Raw genomic sequence first — 18,950 nt, 5'->3', positions numbered from 1 at the left:
ACTGCAGTGATGTCAGAGTGTGAGTGGAGCTGGGCTGTCTGACAACTTTTAGTTTCACTTTGTGAAAAGCTTGGGTGTGTTTGTGTTTATTTGGTTTTGTTTTCAGTGTTGGAGCTGAAGCCAGCCAGAGCAGGTGTACTGCTGTTCTCTCTGCCATCAAAAGACTATCTCTTCACCATTTGGTGAATTCAGATTGATAACTGTTCTCAGTAGTGAATTTAAACCTTATGTGCTTCTGTTAAAAGGTTTATTTTTTGTCTTATGGATGTGAAAAGGAAAGTTTAAGGATTACTTAGTGTTGTATTCTTTGGGGGTTGTATTTGAATTGATGGTTGCTAAGATGTTCACTGTATGTTTTAAAAAGGTGAACTTGAGTTCATAGAATAAACATGTTTTGCTTTAAAAAATACTGTCAGATGTCTGCTGTACCACACCTCGCGTCCTTGACCACTGACCAACTCCCCCTGACACACAGTCACCCCCTCCTGTCCCTGACCACTGACTAACTCCCCCTGACCCACAGTCACACCCTCCTGTCCCTGACCACTGACTAACTCCACCTCACACAGTCACCCCCTCCTGTCCCTGACCAACTCTGCCTGACCCACAGTCACCCCCCTCCTGTCCCTGACCAACTCCCCCTGACCCACAGTCACCCCCTCCTGTCCCTGACCACTGACCAACTCCCTCTGACCCACAGTCACCCCCTCCTGTCCCAGATCAACTCCGCTTGACACAGTCACCCCCTCCTGTCCCTGACCACTGACCAACTCCCCCTGACCCACAGTCACCCCCTCCTGTCCCTGACCAACTCCCCCTGACCCACAGTCACCCCCTTCTGTGCCTGACCAACTCCCCCTGACCCACAGTCACCCCCTCCTGTCCCTGACCCCTGACCAACTCCCCCTGACCCACAGTCACCCCCTCCTGTCCCATATCAACTCCGCTTGACCCACAGTCACCCCCTCCTGTCCCTGACCAACTCCCCCTGACCCACAGTCACCCCCTCCTGTCCCTGACCAACTCCCCCTGACCCACAGTCACCCCCTCCTGTCCCTGACCAACTCCCCCTGACCCACAGTCACCCCCTCCTGTCCCTGACCCCTGACCAACTCCCCCTGACCCACAGTCACCCCCTCCTGTCCCTGACCAACTCCCCCTGACCCACAGCCACCCCCTCCTGTCCCTGACCAACTCCCCCTGACCCACAGCCACCCCCTCCTGTCCCTGACCACTGACCAACTCCCCCTGACCCACAGTCACCCCCTCCTGTCCCTCACCCCTGACCAACTCCCCCTGACCCACAGTCACCCCCTCCTGTCCCTGACCACTGACCAACTCCCCCTGACCCACAGTCACCCCCTCCTGTCCCTGACCATCTCCCCCTGACCCACAGTCACCCCCTCCTGTCCCTGACCAACTCCCCCTGACCCACAGTCACCCCCTCCTGTCCCTGACCCCTGACCCACAGTCACCCCCTCCTGTCCCTGACCCCTGACCAACTTCCCCTGACCCACAGTCACCCCCTCCTGTCCCTGACCACTGACCAACTCCCCCTGACCCACCGTCACCCCCTCCTGTCCCAGACCAACTCCGCCTGACTCACAGTCACCCCCTCCTGTCCCTGACCAACTCCCCCTGACCCACAGTCACCCCCTCCTGACCCTGACCAACTCCCCCTGACCCACAGTCACCCCCTCCTGTCCCTGACCAACTCCCCCTGACCCACAGTCACCCCCTCCTGTCCCTGACCAACTCCCCCTGACCCACAGTCACCCCCTCCTGTCCCTGACCCCTGACCAACTCCCCGTGACCCACAGTCACCCCCTCCTGTCCCTGACCCCTGACTAACTCCCCGTGACCCACAGTCACCTCCTCCTGTCCCTGACCAACTCCCCCGACCCACAGTCACCCCCTCCTGTCCCTGACCCCTGACCAACTCCCCCTGACCCACAGTCACCCCCTCCTGTCCCTGACCCCTGACCAACTCCCCCTGACCCACAGTCACCCCCTCCTGTCCCTGACCCCTGACCAACTCCCACCGACCCACAGTCACCCCCTCCTGTCCCTGACCAACTCCCCCTGACCCACAGTCACCCCCTCCTGTCCCTGACCAACTCCCCCTGACCCACAGTCACCCCCTCATGTCCCTGACCAACTCCCCCTGACTCAGTCACCCTCTCCTGTCCCTGACCAACTCCCCCTGACCCACAGTCACCCCCTCCTGTCCCTGACCAACTCCCCCTGACCCACAGTCACCTCCTCCTGTCCCTGACCACTGACCAACTCCCCCTGACCCACAGTCACCCCCTCCTGTCCCTGACCAACTCCGCCTGACCCACAGTCACCCCCTCCTGTCCCTGACCCCTGACCAACTCCCCCTGACCCACAGTCACCCCCTCCTGTCCCTGACCACTGACCAACTCCCCCTGACCCACAGTCACCCCCTCCTGTCCCTGACCAACTCCCCCGACCCACAGTCACCCCCTCCTGTCCCTGACCACTGACCAACTGACCCACAGTCACCCCCTCCTGTCCCTGACCCCTGACCAACTCCCCCTGACCCACAGTCACCCCCTCCTGTCCCTGACCAACTCCTCCTGACCTACAGTCACCCCCTCCTGTCCCTGACCAACTCCCCCTGACCCACAGTCATCCCCTCCTCTCTCTGACCACTGACCAACTCCGCCTGACCCACAGTCTCCCCCTCCTGTCCCTGACCAACTCCCCCTGACCCACAGTCACCCCCTCCTCTCTCTGACCACTGACCAACTCCGCCTGACCCACAGTCTCCCCCTCCTGTCCCTGACCAACTCCCCCTGACCCACAGTCACCCCCTCCTGTCCCTGACCAACTCCCCCTGACCCACAGTCACCCCCTCCTGTCCCTGACCAACTCCCCCTGACCCACAGTCACCCCCTCCTGTCCCTGACCACTGCCTCCTGGAGTGACTGACTCCTGGGACAAAGTGAGTGAGTAACTCTTCCCCCTCCCTCATGCCCCTCATTGTCCACAACTCAGACTCCAGCTGAGGAACTCGGAGTCAAAGTTGCCTCCGCTGCAGACACTGTTTTGAGTTACGGTTGCTTGCGATTGGAGAGCATTTCACAGATTCCCACGTGCTGCAGTCAGTGCTCACCACCGGCCCTGCCATTTCTGTCCAGCCTTATTTATTTAACGAGTTAATTAGTTAATAACTTACACGGATAGGGTAATAGAGAACTCCACTCACCCAGCTCAAAGACAAGGAAGGAATCTCACCAACTACTGGAGGCTGTGGCAACGTGGAAGACGGAGCAGCTCATTCCACCTCTGCCCAGATTCCCTATTCCTCACTCAATCACCATCCCACTCAGGCGGAGTCTCGGGTCTGCGTGCCCCTATCGCCTCAGAGAACAGTGTCTCGACTCTGTCCAGACTTCTCGTGAATAGCTCTGTCAAATCACCTCACAGCATTCTATTCTCCAAGAGAAACTATTCCAACTTCTCCAGTGTCTACGTAACTGGAGTTCCTCATTCCAAGAGCCAGTGTTTATTAATGAATTGCTATAACCTCCCTGCTTTCATTGTTATATGCCCCCCGCTTTAGTGAGTGCTGCACTGTCAGAGGGTCAGTACTGAGGGAGTGCTGCACTGTCAGAGGGTCAGTACTGAGGGAGCGCTGCACTGTCAGAGGGTCAGTACTGAGGGAGTGCTGCACTGTCAGAGGGTCAGTACTGAGGGAGTGCCGCACTGTCAGAGGGTTAGTACTGAGGGAGTGCCGCACTGTCAGAGGGTCAGTACTGAGGGAGTGCCGCACTGTCAGAGGGTCAGTACTGAGGGAGGGCTGCACTGTCAGAGGGTCAGTACTGAGGGAGTGCCGCACTGTCAGAGGGTCAGTACTGAGGGAGGGCTGCACTGTCAGAGAGTCAGTACTGAGGGAGTGCCGCACTGTCAGAGGGTCAGTACTGAGGGAGTGCTGCACTGTCAGAGGGTCAGTACTGAGGGAGTGCTGCACTGTCAGAGGGTCAGTACTGAGGGAGTCCCGCACTGTCAGAGGGTCAGTACTGAGGGAGTGCTGCACTGTCAGAGGGTCAGTACTGAGGGAGTGCGTCACTGACAGAGGGTCAGTACTGAGGGAGTGCCACACTGTCAGAGGGTCAGTACTGAGGGAATGCCGCACTGTCAGAGGGTCAGTACTGAGGGAGTGCTGCACTGTCAGAGGGTTAGTACTGAGGCAGTACCGCACTGTCAGAGGGTCAGTACTGAGGGAGTGCTGCACTGTCAGAGAGTCAGTACTGAGGGAGTGCTGCACTGTCAGAGGGTCAGTACTGAGGGAGTGCCGCACTGTCAGAGGGTCAGTACTGAGGGAGTGCCGCACTGTCAGAGGGTCAGTACTGAGGGAGTGCCGCACTGTCAGAGGGCCAGTACTGAGGGAGTGCTGCACTGTCAGAGAGTCAGTACTGAGGGAGTGCTGCACTGTCAGAGGGTCAGTACTGAGGGAGTGCTGCACTGTCAGAGGGTCAGTACTGAGGGAGTGCTGCACTGTCAGAGAGTCAGTACTGAGGGAGTGCTGCACTGTCAGAGGGTCAGTACTGAGGGAGTGCCGCACTGTCAGAGGGTCAGTACTGAGGGAGTGCCGCACTGTCAGAGGGTCAGTACTGAGGGAGTGCCGCACTGTCAGAGAGTCAGTACTGAGGGACTGCTGCACTGGCAGAGGGTCAGTACTGAGGGAGTGCTGCACTGTCAGAGAGTCACTACTGAGGGAGTGCTGCACTGTCAGAGGGTCAGTACTGAGGGAGTGCCGCACTGTCAGAGGGTCAGTACTGAGGGAGTGCCGCACTGTCAGAGGGTCAGTACTGAGGGAGTGCTGCACTGTCAGAGGGTCAGTACTGAGGGAGTGCTGCACTGTCAGAGGGTCAGTACTGAGGGAGTGCTGCACTGTCAGAGGGTCAGTACTGAGGGAGCTCCGCACTGTCAGAGGGTCAGTACTGAGGGAGTGCTGCACTGTCAGAGGGTCAGTACTGAGGGAGTGCCGCACTGTCAGAGGGTCAGTACTGAGGGAGTGCTGCACTGTCAGAGGGTCAGTACTGAGGGAGTGCTGCACTGTCAGAGGGTCAGTACTGAGGGAGTGCTGCACTGTCAGAGAGTCAGTACTGAGGGAGTGCTGCACTGTCAGAGGGTCAGTACTGAGGGAGTGCCGCACTGTCAGAGAGTCAGTACTGAGGGAGTGCTGCACTGTCAGAGGGTCAGTACTGAGGGAGTGCCGCACTGTCAGAGGGTCAGTACTGAGGGAGTGCCGCACTGTCAGAGGGTCAGTACTGAGGGAGTGCTGCACTGTCAGAGGGTCAGTACTGAGGGAGTGCTGCACTGTCAGAGGGTCACTGAGGGAGTGCTGCACTGTCAGAGGGTCAGTACTGAGGGAGTCCCGCACTGTCAGAGGGTCAGTACTGAGGGAGTGCTGCACTGTCAGAGGGTCAGTACTGAGGGAGTGCGTCACTGACAGAGGGTCAGTACTGAGGGAGTGCCACACTGTCAGAGGGTCAGTACTGAGGGAATGCCGCACTGTCAGAGGGTCAGTACTGAGGGAGTGCTGCACTGTCAGAGGGTTAGTACTGAGGCAGTACCGCACTGTCAGAGGGTCAGTACTGAGGGAGTGCTGCACTGTCAGAGAGTCAGTACTGAGGGAGTGCTGCACTGTCAGAGGGTCAGTACTGAGGGAGTGCCGCACTGTCAGAGGGTCAGTACTGAGGGAGTGCCGCACTGTCAGAGGGTCAGTACTGAGGGAGTGCCGCACTGTCAGAGGGCCAGTACTGAGGGAGTGCTGCACTATCAGAGAGTCAGTACTGAGGGAGTGCTGCACTGTCAGAGGGTCAGTACTGAGGGAGTGCTGCACTGTCAGAGGGTCAGTACTGAGGGAGTGCTGCACTGTCAGAGAGTCAGTACTGAGGGAGTGCTGCACTGTCAGAGGGTCAGTACTGAGGGAGTGCCGCACTGTCAGAGGGTCAGTACTGAGGGAGTGCCGCACTGTCAGAGGGTCAGTACTGAGGGAGTGCCGCACTGTCAGAGAGTCAGTACTGAGGGAGTGCTGCACTGTCAGAGGGTCAGTACTGAGGGAGTGCTGCACTGTCAGAGAGTCAGTACTGAGGGAGTGCTGCACTGTCAGAGGGTCAGTACTGAGGGAGTGCCGCACTGTCAGAGGGTCAGTACTGAGGGAGTGCCGCACTGTCAGAGGGTCAGTACTGAGGGAGTGCTGCACTGTCAGAGGGTCAGTACTGAGGGAGTGCTGCACTGTCAGAGGGTCAGTACTGAGGGAGTGCTGCACTGTCAGAGGGTCAGTACTGAGGGAGCTCCGCACTGTCAGAGGGTCAGTACTGAGGGAGTGCTGCACTGTCAGAGGGTCAGTACTGAGGGAGTGCCGCACTGTCAGAGGGTCAGTACTGAGGGAATGCTGCACTGTCAGAGGGTCAGTACTGAGGGAGTGATGAAAAGCGGTATATAAATGCAATTTTTTTCTTTTCTCCAGGGAGAATTTGAGAAAAAAACCTACCGCACCTGGTTCCTCTGTGAACAGTGTCTGCTCCAGGCGGGATGCTCACTTCTGTGCTGTCTGTAATGATTTTGCCTCAGGCTATCACTATGGAGTGTGGTCCTGTGAGGGGTGCAAAGCCTTCTTCAAAAGAAGTATTCAAGGTACGGGCTGCTTTGCTGCTTTTTTATGATCCATTTGTTCAGATTGTCACAACTCAACCAGAATGTTGGCCTTCCTGCCAGGAATCTGGAATAGAAAGGAGGGCGTCCTAACAATACAAATCCTTGGTACATACACCAGTCCCTTTCTGGCCACAACACCTCAATAAGGATGTATTAGCCTTGGTGGGGGTGTCGAGCAAATTCAGGGGAATGATAGTGGAGCTAAAATGCTTAAATGTACTAGGACAGTTTACAGAGAATCAGCTTGTAATATTGCGAGTGTGGAAGATTAATGAGTGGTTAACGCTGAAGGAATTAGACTTTGCTGATGAGAGACACATGTTGCTGAAGTTTTTCACCTAGCACTCATCAGGAAAAACACAAGAATGCCAAATTTCAAATGGTCGCAACAATTTATACTGCAGGATAAAAGACTGATGATTGGTTGGTATGTGGACTCTCATTGGCCAAGGCGTTGCCATGGAGAGAGCAACAGGGAACTATAGGTTCCCCAAGCTCCCCGGTTATTCAAAAAGATGCAAAGCTCGACAATATTACTTTTGTGGGGTCAGTGCACAGAAGCTACTTCCTTTGGTAGCAGGGTGGAGAATAAGGGACTGTCACAGCTGCTTGGACCTGTTTCGAGAGGTTCATCAATGACCTTCTTCGTTCAATTGGCTCCCCTCCTCTGCTCATGTCCGTGTTCGCGTTTCTGCATCTGCTCCCGCCATCATTCCTCATCGAAAACCTCCATCATAACTCTCTATTCCATTCTCCTTCATTTGCTTGGCCGACTTCCCCCTTAAACGTTCCCAGACTATTCACTTTAACCACTGCCTGTGGTAGTGAGTTTCACACTCTCAGCACTATCTGTGTGAACAAGTTACCTCTTGAGTTCCTGATTGAAGTTATCAGTGACCATCTCACATTGACGGCCTCCAGTTATGCGCTTGATAATTTTAAATATCACGGATATTTAAAGACGGGGAAGGTAGATCAACCATGGCTAACAAGGGAAATCAGGGATAGTGATAAAGCCAAAGGGGAAGCGTATAAATTGGCCAGAAAAAGCAGCAAGCCAGAGGACTGGGAGAAATTTTAAATTCAGCCGAGGAGGACAAAGGGTTTAATTTGGAAAGGGAAAATAGAATACGAGAGTGAGCTTGAGAAAACATAAAAACTGACTGCAAAAACTCCTATAGATACGTGAAGAGAAAAAGGCTCGTGAAGATAAATGTAGGTCCCTTACAGTTAGAATCAGGTGAATTTATAATGGGCAACAAAGAGATGGCAGACCAGTTGAACAATTACCTTGGATCTGTCTTCACTAAAGAGGACAGAAACAACCTTCCGGAAATACTAGGGGACAGAGGGTCGGCATGAAGGAGGAACTGAAGGAAATCCTTATTAGTCAGGAAATTTTCGCGGGGAAATTGATGATATGAAAATCCCTGAATCCCCAGGGCCATTTACTCTGCATCATTTGGGCGGCACGGTAGCACAGTGGTTAACACGACTGCCTCACAGCTCCAGGGACCTGGGTTCAATTCTGGCCTCGGGTCACTGTCTGTGTGGAGTTTGCCTGTTCTCCCCGTATCTGCGTGGGGTGCTTCCGGGTGCTCTGGTTTCCTCCCACAGTCCAAAGATGCGCAAGTTGGGTGGATTGGCCATTCTTAATTGCCCTTAGTGTCCAAAAGGTTGGATAGGGTTACTGGGATAGAGTGGAGGCATGGGCTTAAGTGGAGTGCTCTATCCAAGGGCTGGTGCAGACTCGATGGGCCGAATGAGCTCCTTCTGCACTGTAAATTCTATGATCCTGTGATCCCAAAGCCCTTAAGGAAGTGGCCCTAGAAATAGTGGACACATTAGTGATTATTTTCCAGCACTCTGGAAGAGTTCCAATGGATTGGAGGGTAGCTAATGTAGCCCCACTTTTTAAAGAAGGAGGGAGAGAGAAAACGGGGAATTATAGACCGGTTAGCCTGACATTGGGGGTGGGAAAAAATGCTGGAGTCAATTATTAAGAATGAAATAACTAAGCATTTGGAAAGTGTGGACAGGATTGGTCCACGTCAGCAGGGATTCACTAAAGGGAAATCATGTTTGACAAATCTTCTGGACTTTTTTGAGGACATGACCAGTAGAGTGGACAAGGGTGACCAGTGGATATTGTGTATCTGGACTTTCAAAAGGCTTTTGACAAGGTCCCACACAAGAGATTAGTGAGCAAAATTAAAGCTCATGGTATTGGGCGTAATGTATTGATGTGGATGGAGAACTGGTTGGCAGACAGGAAGCAGAGAGTGGGAATAAACAGGTCCTTTTCTGAGTGGCAGGCAGTGACTAGTGGGATACAGCAGGGTACCGCTGGGTTCAGTGCTGGAACCCCAGTTGTACACTATATACATTAATGATTTGGACAAAGGAATCTATCTCCAAATTTGCAGACGACACTAAGCTGGGTGGCAGTGTGCGCTGTGAGGAGGATGCAAAGAGGCTGCAGGGTGACTTGCACAGGCTGGCTGAGTGGGCAAATACTTGCCAAATGCAATATAATGTGGGTAAATGTGAGGTTATCCACTTTGGTGGCAAAAACAGGAAGGCAGATTATTATCTGAATGGTGGCAGTTTAGGAAAATGGGAAGAGCAACGAGACCTGGGTGTCACGGTGGAACAGTCGCTGAAGGTTGCCATGCAGGTACAGCAGGCGGTGAGGGTTGGCATGCAGGTACAGCAGGCGGTGAGGGTTGGCATGCAGGTACAGCAGGCGGTGAGGGTTGGTATGTAGGTACAGCAGGCGGTGAGGGTTGGTGTGCAGGTACACCAGGCGGTGAGGGTTGCCATGCAGGTACAGCAGGCGGTGATGGTTGCCGTGCAGGTACAGCAGGCGGTGAGGGTTGGTGTGCAGGTACAGCAGGCGGTGAGGGTTGGCATGCAGGTACAGCAGGCGGTGAGGGTTGGGATGCAGGTACAGCAGGCGGTGAGGGTTGCCATGCAGGTACAGCAGGCGGTGAGGGTTGCCATGCAGGTACAGCAGGCGGTGAGGGTTGGGATGCAGGTACAGCAGGCGGTGAGGGTTGGCATGCAGGTACAGCAGGCGGTGAGGGTTGGCATGCAGGTACAGCAGGCGGTGAGGGTTGGCATGCAGGTACAGCAGGCGGTGAGGGTTGGGATGCAGGTACAGCAGGCGGTGAGGGTTGGCATGCGGGTACAGCAGGTGGTGAAGGTTGGCATGCGGGAACAGCAGGCAGTGAGGGTTGGGATGCGGGTACAGCAGGCGGTGAGGGTTGGCATGCGGGTACAGCAGGCAGTGAGGGTTGGGATGCGGGTACAGCAGGCGATGAGGGTTGGCATGCGGGAACAGCAGGCGGTGAGGGTTGGCATGCGGGAACAGCAGGCGGTGAGGGTTGGCATGCGGGAACAGCAGGCGGTGAGGGTTGGCATGCGGGTACAGCAGGCGGTGAGGGTTGGCATGCAGGTACAGCAGGCGGTGAGGGTTGGCATGCAGGTACAGCAGGCGGTGAGGGTTGGCATGCCGGTACAGCAGGCGGTGAGGGTTGGTATGCAGGTACAGCAGGCGGTGAGGGTTAGCGTGCAGGTACAGCAGGCGGTGAGGGTTGGGATGCGGGTACAGCAGGCAGTGAGGGTTGGGATGCGGGTACAGCAGGCGGTGAGGGTTGGCGTGCAGGTACAGCAGGCGGTGAGGGTTGGCATGCGGGAACAGCAGGGGGTGAGGGTTGGCATGCAGGTACAGCAGGCGGTGAGGGTTGGCATGCAGGTACAGCAGGCAGTGAGGGTTGGCATGCGGGTACAGCAGGCGGTGAGGGTTGGCATGCAGGTACAGCAGGCGGTGAGGGTTGGGATGCAGGTACAGCAGGCGGTGAGGGTTGGGATGCGGGTACAGCAGGCAGTGAGGGCTTGCCTGCAGGTACAGCAGGCAGTGAGGGTTGGCATGCAGGTACAGCAGGCGGTGAGGGTTGGCATGCAGGTACAGCAGGCGGTGTGGGTTGGCATTCGGGTACAGCAGGCGGTGAGGATTGCCATGCAGGTACAGCAGGCGGTGAGGGTTGGCATGCTGGTACAGCAGGCGGTGAGGGTTGGCATGCGGGTACAGCAGGCGGTGAGGGTTTGGATGCGGGAACAGCAGGCAGTGAGGGTTGGCGTGCAGGGACAGCAGGCGGTGAGGGTTGGCATGCAGGTACAGCAGGCGGTGAGGGTTGGCATGCAGGTACAGCAGGCGGTGAGAGTTGGGATGCGGGTACAGCAGGCAGTGAGGGTTGGGATGCAGGTACAGCAGGCGGTGAGGGTTGGCATGCAGGTACAGCAGGCGGTGAGGGTTGGGATGCAGGTACAGCAGGCGGTGAGGGTTGGGATGCGGGTACAGCAGGCGGTGAGGGTTGGGATGCAGGTACAGCAGGCAGTGTAGGTTGCCATGCAGGTACAGCAGGCGGTGAGGGTTGGGATGCAGGTACAGCAGGCGGTGAGGGTTGGGATGCGGGTACAGCAGGCGGTGAGGGTTGGGATGCAGGTACAGCAGGCAGTGAAGGTTGGCATGCGGGTACAGCAGTCGGTGAGGGTTGGCATGCGGGAACAGCAGGCGGTGAGGGTTGGCATGCGGGTACAGCAGGCGGTGAGGGTTGGCATTCGGGTACAGCAAGCAGTGAGGGTTGGCATTCGGGTACAGCAGGCAGTGAGGGTTGGCATTCGGGTACAGCAGGCGGTGAGGGTTGGCATGCGGGTACAGCAGGCGGTGAGGGTTGGCGTGCAGGTACAGCAGGCGGTGAGGATTGGGATGCGGGTACAGCAGGCGGTGAGGGTTGGCATGCAGGTACAGCAGGCGGTGAGGGTTGGCATGCAGGTACAGCAGGCGGTGAGGGTTGGGATGCAGGTACAGCAGGTGTTGAGGGTTGGCATTCGGGTACAGCAGGCAGTGAGGATTGGCATTCGGGTACAGCAGGCAGTGAGGGTTGGCATTCGGGTACAGCAGGCAGTGAGGGTTGGCATGCGGGTACAGCAGGCAGTGAGGGTTGGCATGCGGGTACAGCAGGCGGTGAGGGTTGGCATGCGGGAACAGCAGGCGGTGAGGGTTGGCATGCGGGTACAGCAGGCGGTGAGGGTTGGGATGTGGGTACAGCAGGCGGTGAGGGTTGGGATGCAGGTACAGCAGGCGGTGAGGGTTGGGATGCGGGTACAGCAGGCGGTGAGGGTTGGCATGCGGGTACAGCAGGTGGTGAGGGTTGGCATGCAGGTACAGCAGGCAGTGAAGGTTGGCATGCGGGTACAGCAGGGGGTGAGGAAAGCCAATGGCATGCTGGCCTTCAGAGAGAGAGGATTTGAGTCTAGGAGTAGGGATGTCTTGCTGCAGTTATACAGGGCCTTGGTCAGGCCACACCTTAAGGGGCTGGTTCAGCTCACTCAGCTAAATCGCTGGCTTTTAAAGCAGCCCAAGGCAGGCCAGCAGCACGGTTCGATTCCCATACCAGCCTCCCCGAACAGGCGCTGGAATGTGGCGACTAGGGGCTTTTCACAGTAACTTCATTGAAGCCTACTCGTGACAATAAGTGATTTTCATTTCATTTCATTTTCAGTTTTGGTCTCCTAGTTTGAGGAAGGACATTCCTGCTATTGAGGGTGTCCAACGAAGGTTCCCCAGACTAATTCCCGGGATGGCAGGACTGACACATGAAGAAAGACTGGATCGACTGGGCTTGTACTGACTGGAGTTTAGCAGGATGAGAAGGGATCTCATAGAAACATATAAAATCCTGATGGGACTGGACAGGCTAGACGCGGGAAGAATGTTCCTGATGTTGGGGACGTCCAGAACTCGGGGTCACAGCCTAAGAATAAGGGGTCAGCCATTCAGGACTGAGATGAGGAGGAACCTCTTCTCTCAGGGAGTTGTGAACTTGTGGAATTCCCTGCCACACAAAGCTGTTGGGGACAGTTCGTTGGATATATTCAAGAGGGAGCTGGACGTGTACCTTGCGTCTAAAGGGATCAAAGGTTATGGAGAGAAAGCTGGAGTGGGATACGGAATTTGCATGATCAGCCATGATCATATTGAACGGTGGTGCAGGCTCGAGGGGCCGAATGGCCTTCTCAGTACCTATTTTCTATGTTAACCACAGAATTGTTTCTCCACCTAAGGAGGCCATTCAGCCCATTGTGTTTTCACCAGGTCTACAAACGAGTACTGTAACTTAGTGCTATTCCCCTGCCTTTCCCCGGGCCCCAAACTTTGTTTCTGTCCAAATAATCAACCAATGCTGAAAGGCTCGATTAAACCTGCCTCCTCCACACTCCCAGGCCGCACATTCCAGACCCCGACCATTCACTGTGTCAAAAGGTTCTTTCTCATGTTATGGACCAGGGTTTAGAGAACCCCAAAGTGTATCATGGAGTTCACTTGACCCACACCTTTTAATAGATTGTGGTATGAGGAGCACACGGCCCACTCTACAGGTGTGGTACAGAGGAAATGGAAAAGTATTTTTTAAACCAAAACAATGTTTATTCTATGAACTCAAGTTAAGCTTTATAAAACATACAGTGAACATCTTAGCAACCATCAATTCAAATACAACCCCCAAAGAATACAACACTAAGTAAACCTTTAAGCTTTCCTTTTAACATCCATAAGACTTAAAACACCTTTTACCAGAAGCACATCCGGTTAAAGTCACTACTGTTATTAGTTTTAAATCACCAGGATCGATTTACAGTCTTTAGATTACAGAGAGAGACTCATACACCTTCTGGCTGTGACTGCAGCTATCCAGCTCTGAAAACGAAACTAAAACACACCCTGCAGCAAACAGCCTAAAACGAAAGTTAAAAGCCGACAGACAGCCCAGTTCTCTGACATCACTGCAGTAATAAACACCCATTTCTTAAAGTTACTCTCACTACAGATATTTATATACACACCCCTTTATAAACACCCATTTCTTAAAGTTACTCTCACATGACACTCACATCACATTTGCTTCTTATACACATCACTTTAAATCTGTGCTGTCTCGTTCTTGATCCCTTTACAAGCAGGAACCGTTTCTCCCAGTCTACTCTGTCCAGCCCAATCATTATTTTCAACATCTCTGTCAAATCACCTCTTAGCCCCTTCTCTCCAAGGAGAACAGTCCCAATCTCTCCAATCTGTCCCCATAACTGAAGTTTCTCATCCCTGGAACCATTCTTGTAAACCTCTCCTGTACTCTCGCTAATTGACTCACATCCTTCCTCCCGTGTGCCACCCAGAACTGTACACAATATTCCAGCTGGGGTCTAACTAGTGTTTTGTATAAGTTCAGCATAACCTCCTTGCTCTTGTGCTCTATACCCGTATTAATAAAGCTCAGAATACTGTCTGCTTTATTACCTGCTCTCTCCACCTGTCCTGCCACCTTCAATGATCTATACACACACACACAGCCAGATCCCTCTGCTGCTGCACACCTTAAGAATGTGGCCCCTTGTTTTATATTGTCTGCCCATGTTCTTCCTAACAAAATGCGCACCTCACTTCTCCGCATTGAACACCATCTGCCACCTCTCTGCCCTCTCCACCAACCTATCAACGTCCTTTTGAAGTTTTACCCTATCCTCGCAGTTTACGATTGTTCTGAGTTTTGTCCTCGGTGAGGATAGGAAAATCATCCTCAGAGCATTTGCTGTCTCCTCCCTGACCTCCTTTAGTCGCCTCGGAAACAATCCATCTGGCCCTGGCGACTTAGCAACTTTCAGGAATTTGAATCCTTCAAGTACTTCCTCTCTCTCTATGATTATCCCACCCAATATCGAACAGTGTTACTCCTCGACGACTATATCTGCATCATCCATTTCCTTTGTAAACGAAAGGAGACAAAAATATTCATTTAAAACCCCTCGCACAGCCCCTGCATCTACACACAAGTTCCCCTCTTCATCGCTGATAGGTCTCAAATTCTTCTTATATTTGTTCACGGGATGTGGGCATCGCTGGCTGTGCCAGCATTTATTGCCCCTCCCTGAGGGCATTTAACATTGCTGTGGGTCTGGAGTCACATGTAGGCCAGACCGGGTAAGGACGGCAGATTTCCTTCCCTAAAGGACATTAGTGAACCAGATGGGTTTTTACAACAATCAACAATGGTCATCATTACACTTTTAATTCCAGACTTTTATTGAATTCAAATTTCACCATCTGCCCTGGTGGGATTTGATCATTGATCATAGAATTTACAGTGCAGAAGGAGGCCATTCGGCCCATCGAGTCTGCACTGGCTCTTGGAAAGAGCATCCGACCCAAGGTCAACACCTCCACCCTATCCCAATAACCCAGTGACCCCACCCAACACTAAGGGCAATTTATCACGGCCAATCCACCTAACCTGCACATCTTTGAACTGTGGGAGGAAACCGGAGCACCCGGAGGAAACCCACACACACACGGGGAGGATGTGCAGACTCCGCACAGACAGTGACCCAAGCCGGAATAGAAACTGGGACCCTGGAGCTGTGAAGCCATTGTGCTATCCACAATGCTACCGTGCTGCCCTGGGTCTCTGGATTGCTAGTCCAGTGACAATATCTCTACGCTACTGCCTCCCCATGAATATATTGGTGAAACATCTTTGGGTTTTTGTCCCTGCTCTCCCTATACTCGTCTGGACTGCAGTGCTTCGTGTGCCTATCGTAGGCTTTCCTTTTCTGTTTCGCCTTAAAAATAGATTCATGTTTCTTTAATAAACATTACAATCTATTTTCTGTCATCCAAAAATAGATGAGCACTTAGTACAGTGATTTCCATTAGTGCGTGGCGTGAAAACACACACTCGTCGTTTACAATACATCCAAATAATATTTACAAAGGAGCTGGTAAGTTGCCACTCAGACCAGATGGAGATATATTCAACAAACAAATTTAATTCGATACAGATTAAACGTTCAATTAGAATAAATTTTGGTTCATTGTTTTGAACTGATTTTTGGGGTAATATTGAAACAGTCGCTGTTTATCAGCGGTTACATCAGATTTCTTTGTTCACTGATTTTCTTTTCGGCTGTTAGAACGATCCCATTGACTTTCCAGTCGTCTCTGCAATGCACTATCAGGAATGTCTGCACATCCCCGTCTGCACATCCCCCGTCTGCACATCCCCGTCTGCACATCCCCCGTCTGCACATCCCCGTCTGCACCTCCCCGTCTGCACATCCCCCGTCTGCACCTCCCCCGTCTGCACCACCCCCGTCTGCACATCCCCCATCTGCACCTCCCCCACCTGCCCATCCCCCGTCTGCACCTCCCCCATCTGCACATCCCCCGTCTGCACATCCCCCATCTGCACCTCCCCCGTCTGCACATCCCCGTCTGCACCTCCCCGTCTGCACATCCCCCGTCTGCACCTCCCCCGTCTGCACCACCCCCGTCTGCACATCCCCCATCTGCACCTCCCCCACCTGCCCATCCCCCGTCTGCACCTCCCCCGTCTGCACATCCCCCGTCTGCACATCCCCCGTCTGCACCTCCCCCGTCTGCACTTCCCCCGTCTGCACCTCCCCCGTCTGCACCTCCCCCGTCTGCACATCCCCCGTCTGCCCATCCCCCGTCTGCACATCCCCCGTCTGCCCATCCCCCGTCTGCACATCCCCGTCTGTACATCCCCCGTCTGCACCTCCCCCGCCTGCACCTCCCCCACCCTGCCCATCCCCCGTCTGTACATCCCCCGTCTGCCCATCCCCCGTCTGCCCATCCCCCGTCTGTACATCCCCCGTCTGCACCTCCCCCGTCTGCACATCCCCCGTCTGCACATCCCCCGTCTGCACCTCCCCCGTCTGCACCTCCCCCGTCTGCACCTCCCCCGTCTGTACATCCCCCGTCTGCACCTCCCCCACCTGCCCATCCCCCGTCTGCACCTCCCCCGTCTGCACATCCCCCGTCTGCACATCCCCCGTCTGCCCATCCCCCGTCTGCACATCCCCCGTCTGCACATCCCCGTCTACACATCCCCGTCTGCCCATCCCCCGTCTGCACCTCCCCCGTCTGCCCATCCCCCGTCTGCACCTCCCCCGTCTGCACCTCCCCGTCTGCACCTCCCCCACCTGCCCATCCCCCGTCTGCCCATCCCCCGTCTGCACATCCCCCGTCTGCACATCCCCCGTCTGCACCTCCCCCGTCTGCACCTCCCCCGTCTGCACATCCCCGTCTGCACCTCCCCCGTCTACACATCCCCGTCTGCACATCCCCGTCTGCCCATCCCCCGTCTGCACCTTCCCCGTCTGCACATCCCCCGTCTGCACCTCCCCCGTCTGCACCTCCCCCGTCTGCACCTCCCCCGTCTGCACCTCCCCCGTCTGCACATCCCCCGTCTACACATCCTCCGTCTACACATCCTCCGTCTACACATCCTCCGTCTACACATCCTCCGTCTGCACATCCTCTGTATTCACACCCTCAGTTTATACTCTTCTTACTCCTTCACCTGCCTGTATTCTCCTTTCCGTCTGTTTAGCCACACGTCTAGTTTGGCCAGTTTAGCTCACTTGACTGGATTGCTGGCTTGTGATGCCGAGCAAGACCCTACTTCCCAACCTTGCCCCTCGCCTGAGGGCTGGTGATCCTTGGGTTAAATCACCAGCAGTCAGCTCTCCCCCTCACAGGGAAGCAGCCTATGGTCATCTGGGACCATGGCGACTTTACCATTTTAATTTCTGTTTGCACACGGCTTTCCGTCTGCACTTCGCTGTCTGCCTGTACTTCCTTTTCCGTCTCTTCGTCTGTATTCTTCTTCCGTCTGTATTCCTCTTTCTGCCTGTACCCCTCTTTCCGTCTCTATTCCGCTTTCCGCCTGTACTCCGCAATCTGCCTGTACTCCGCTTTCTGTCTGTATTCCAAATTCTGTATTCCCCTTTCTGTCTGTATTCCCCTTTCTGCCTGTATTCCCCTTTCTGCCTGTATTCCCCTTTCTGCCTGTATTCCTCTTTCCGCCTGTATTCCCCTTTCTGTCTGTAATCCCCTTTCTGTCTGTATTCCCCTTTCCGCCTGTATTCCCCTTTCTGTCTGTATTCCCCTTTCTGTCTGTATTCCCCTTTCTGTCTGTATTCCCCTTTCTGCCTGTATTCCCCTTTCTGCCTGTATTCCCCTTTCTGCCTGTATAACCCTTTCTGCCTGTATTCCCCTTTCTGTCTGTAATCCCCTTTCTGTCTGTATTCCCCTTTCTGTCTGTATTCCCCTTTCTGTCTGTATTCCCCTTTCCGCCTGTATTCCCCTTTCTGTCTGTAATCCCCTTTCTGTCTGTAATCCCCTTTCTGTCTGTATTCCCCTTTCTGTCTGTATTTCCCTTTCTGTCTGTAATCCCCTTTCTGTCTGTATTCCCCTTTCTGTCTGTATTCCCCTTTCTGTCTGTAATCCCCTTTCTGTCTGTATACCCCTTTCTGTCTGTATTCCCCTTTCTGTCTGTAATCCCCTTTCTGTCTGTATTCCCCTTTCTGTCTGTATTCCCCTTTCTGTCTGTATTCCCCTTTCTGTCTGTATTCCCCTTTCTGTCTGTAATCCCCTTTCTGTCTGTATTCCCCTTTCTGCCTGTATAACCCTTTCTGTCTGTATTCCCCTTTCTGTCTGTATTCCCCTTTCTGTCTGTAATCCCCTTTCAGTCTGTATTCCCCTTTCTGTCTGTATTCCCCTTTCTGTCTGTATTCCCCTTTCTGTCCATATTCCCCTTTCCGTCTGTATTCCCCTTTCTGCCTGTAATCCCCCTTTCTGTCTGTATTCCCCTTTCTGTCTGTAATCCCCTTTCTGTCTGTATTCCCCTTTCTGTCTGTATTCCCCTTTCTGTCTGTATTCCCCTTTCTGTCTATATTCCCCTTTCTGTCTGTAATCCCCTTTCTGTCTGTATTCCCCTTTCTGTCTGTATTCCCCTTTCTGTCTGTATTCCCCTTTCTGTCTGTATTCCCCTTTCCGTCTGTATTCCCCTTTCTGTCTGTATTCCCCTTTCTGTCTGTATTCCCCTTTCTGTCTGTATTCCCCTTTCTGTCTGTAATCCCCTTTCTGTCTGTATTCCCCTTTCTGTCTGTATTCCCCTTTCTGCCTGTATTCCCCTTTCTGCCTGTATAACCCTTTTTGTCTGTATTCCCCTTTCCGTCTGTAATCCCCTTTCTGTCTGTATTCCCCTTTCTGTCTGTATTCCCCTTTCTGCCTGTATTCCCCTTTCTGCCTGTATAACCCTTTTTGTCTGTATTCCCCTTTCTGTCTGTATTCCCCTTTCTGTCTGTATTCCCCTTTCCGTCTGTATTCCCCT

At 54.0% G+C, this 18,950-nt stretch overlaps 1 protein-coding gene across 1 annotated transcript in view; it reads left to right on the top strand.

Annotated features, from left to right (window-relative positions):
- Positions 1–18,950, top strand: part of esr2a (estrogen receptor 2a) — a 164,207-nt gene that overhangs the window by 15,748 nt on the left and 129,509 nt on the right. Inside the window, exon 2 of the mRNA XM_038821990.1 lies at positions 6,506–6,672. Within this exon, the coding sequence (XP_038677918.1) occupies positions 6,506–6,672 (167 nt within the window). The remainder of the gene's footprint in view (positions 1–6,505; positions 6,673–18,950) is intronic.

The sequence above is a fragment of the Scyliorhinus canicula genome, chromosome 2, assembly GCF_902713615.1.
Source record: "Scyliorhinus canicula chromosome 2, sScyCan1.1, whole genome shotgun sequence".
NCBI lineage: Eukaryota > Metazoa > Chordata > Chondrichthyes > Carcharhiniformes > Scyliorhinidae > Scyliorhinus > Scyliorhinus canicula.
This window is presented reverse-complemented; position numbering and strand designations above follow the sequence as displayed.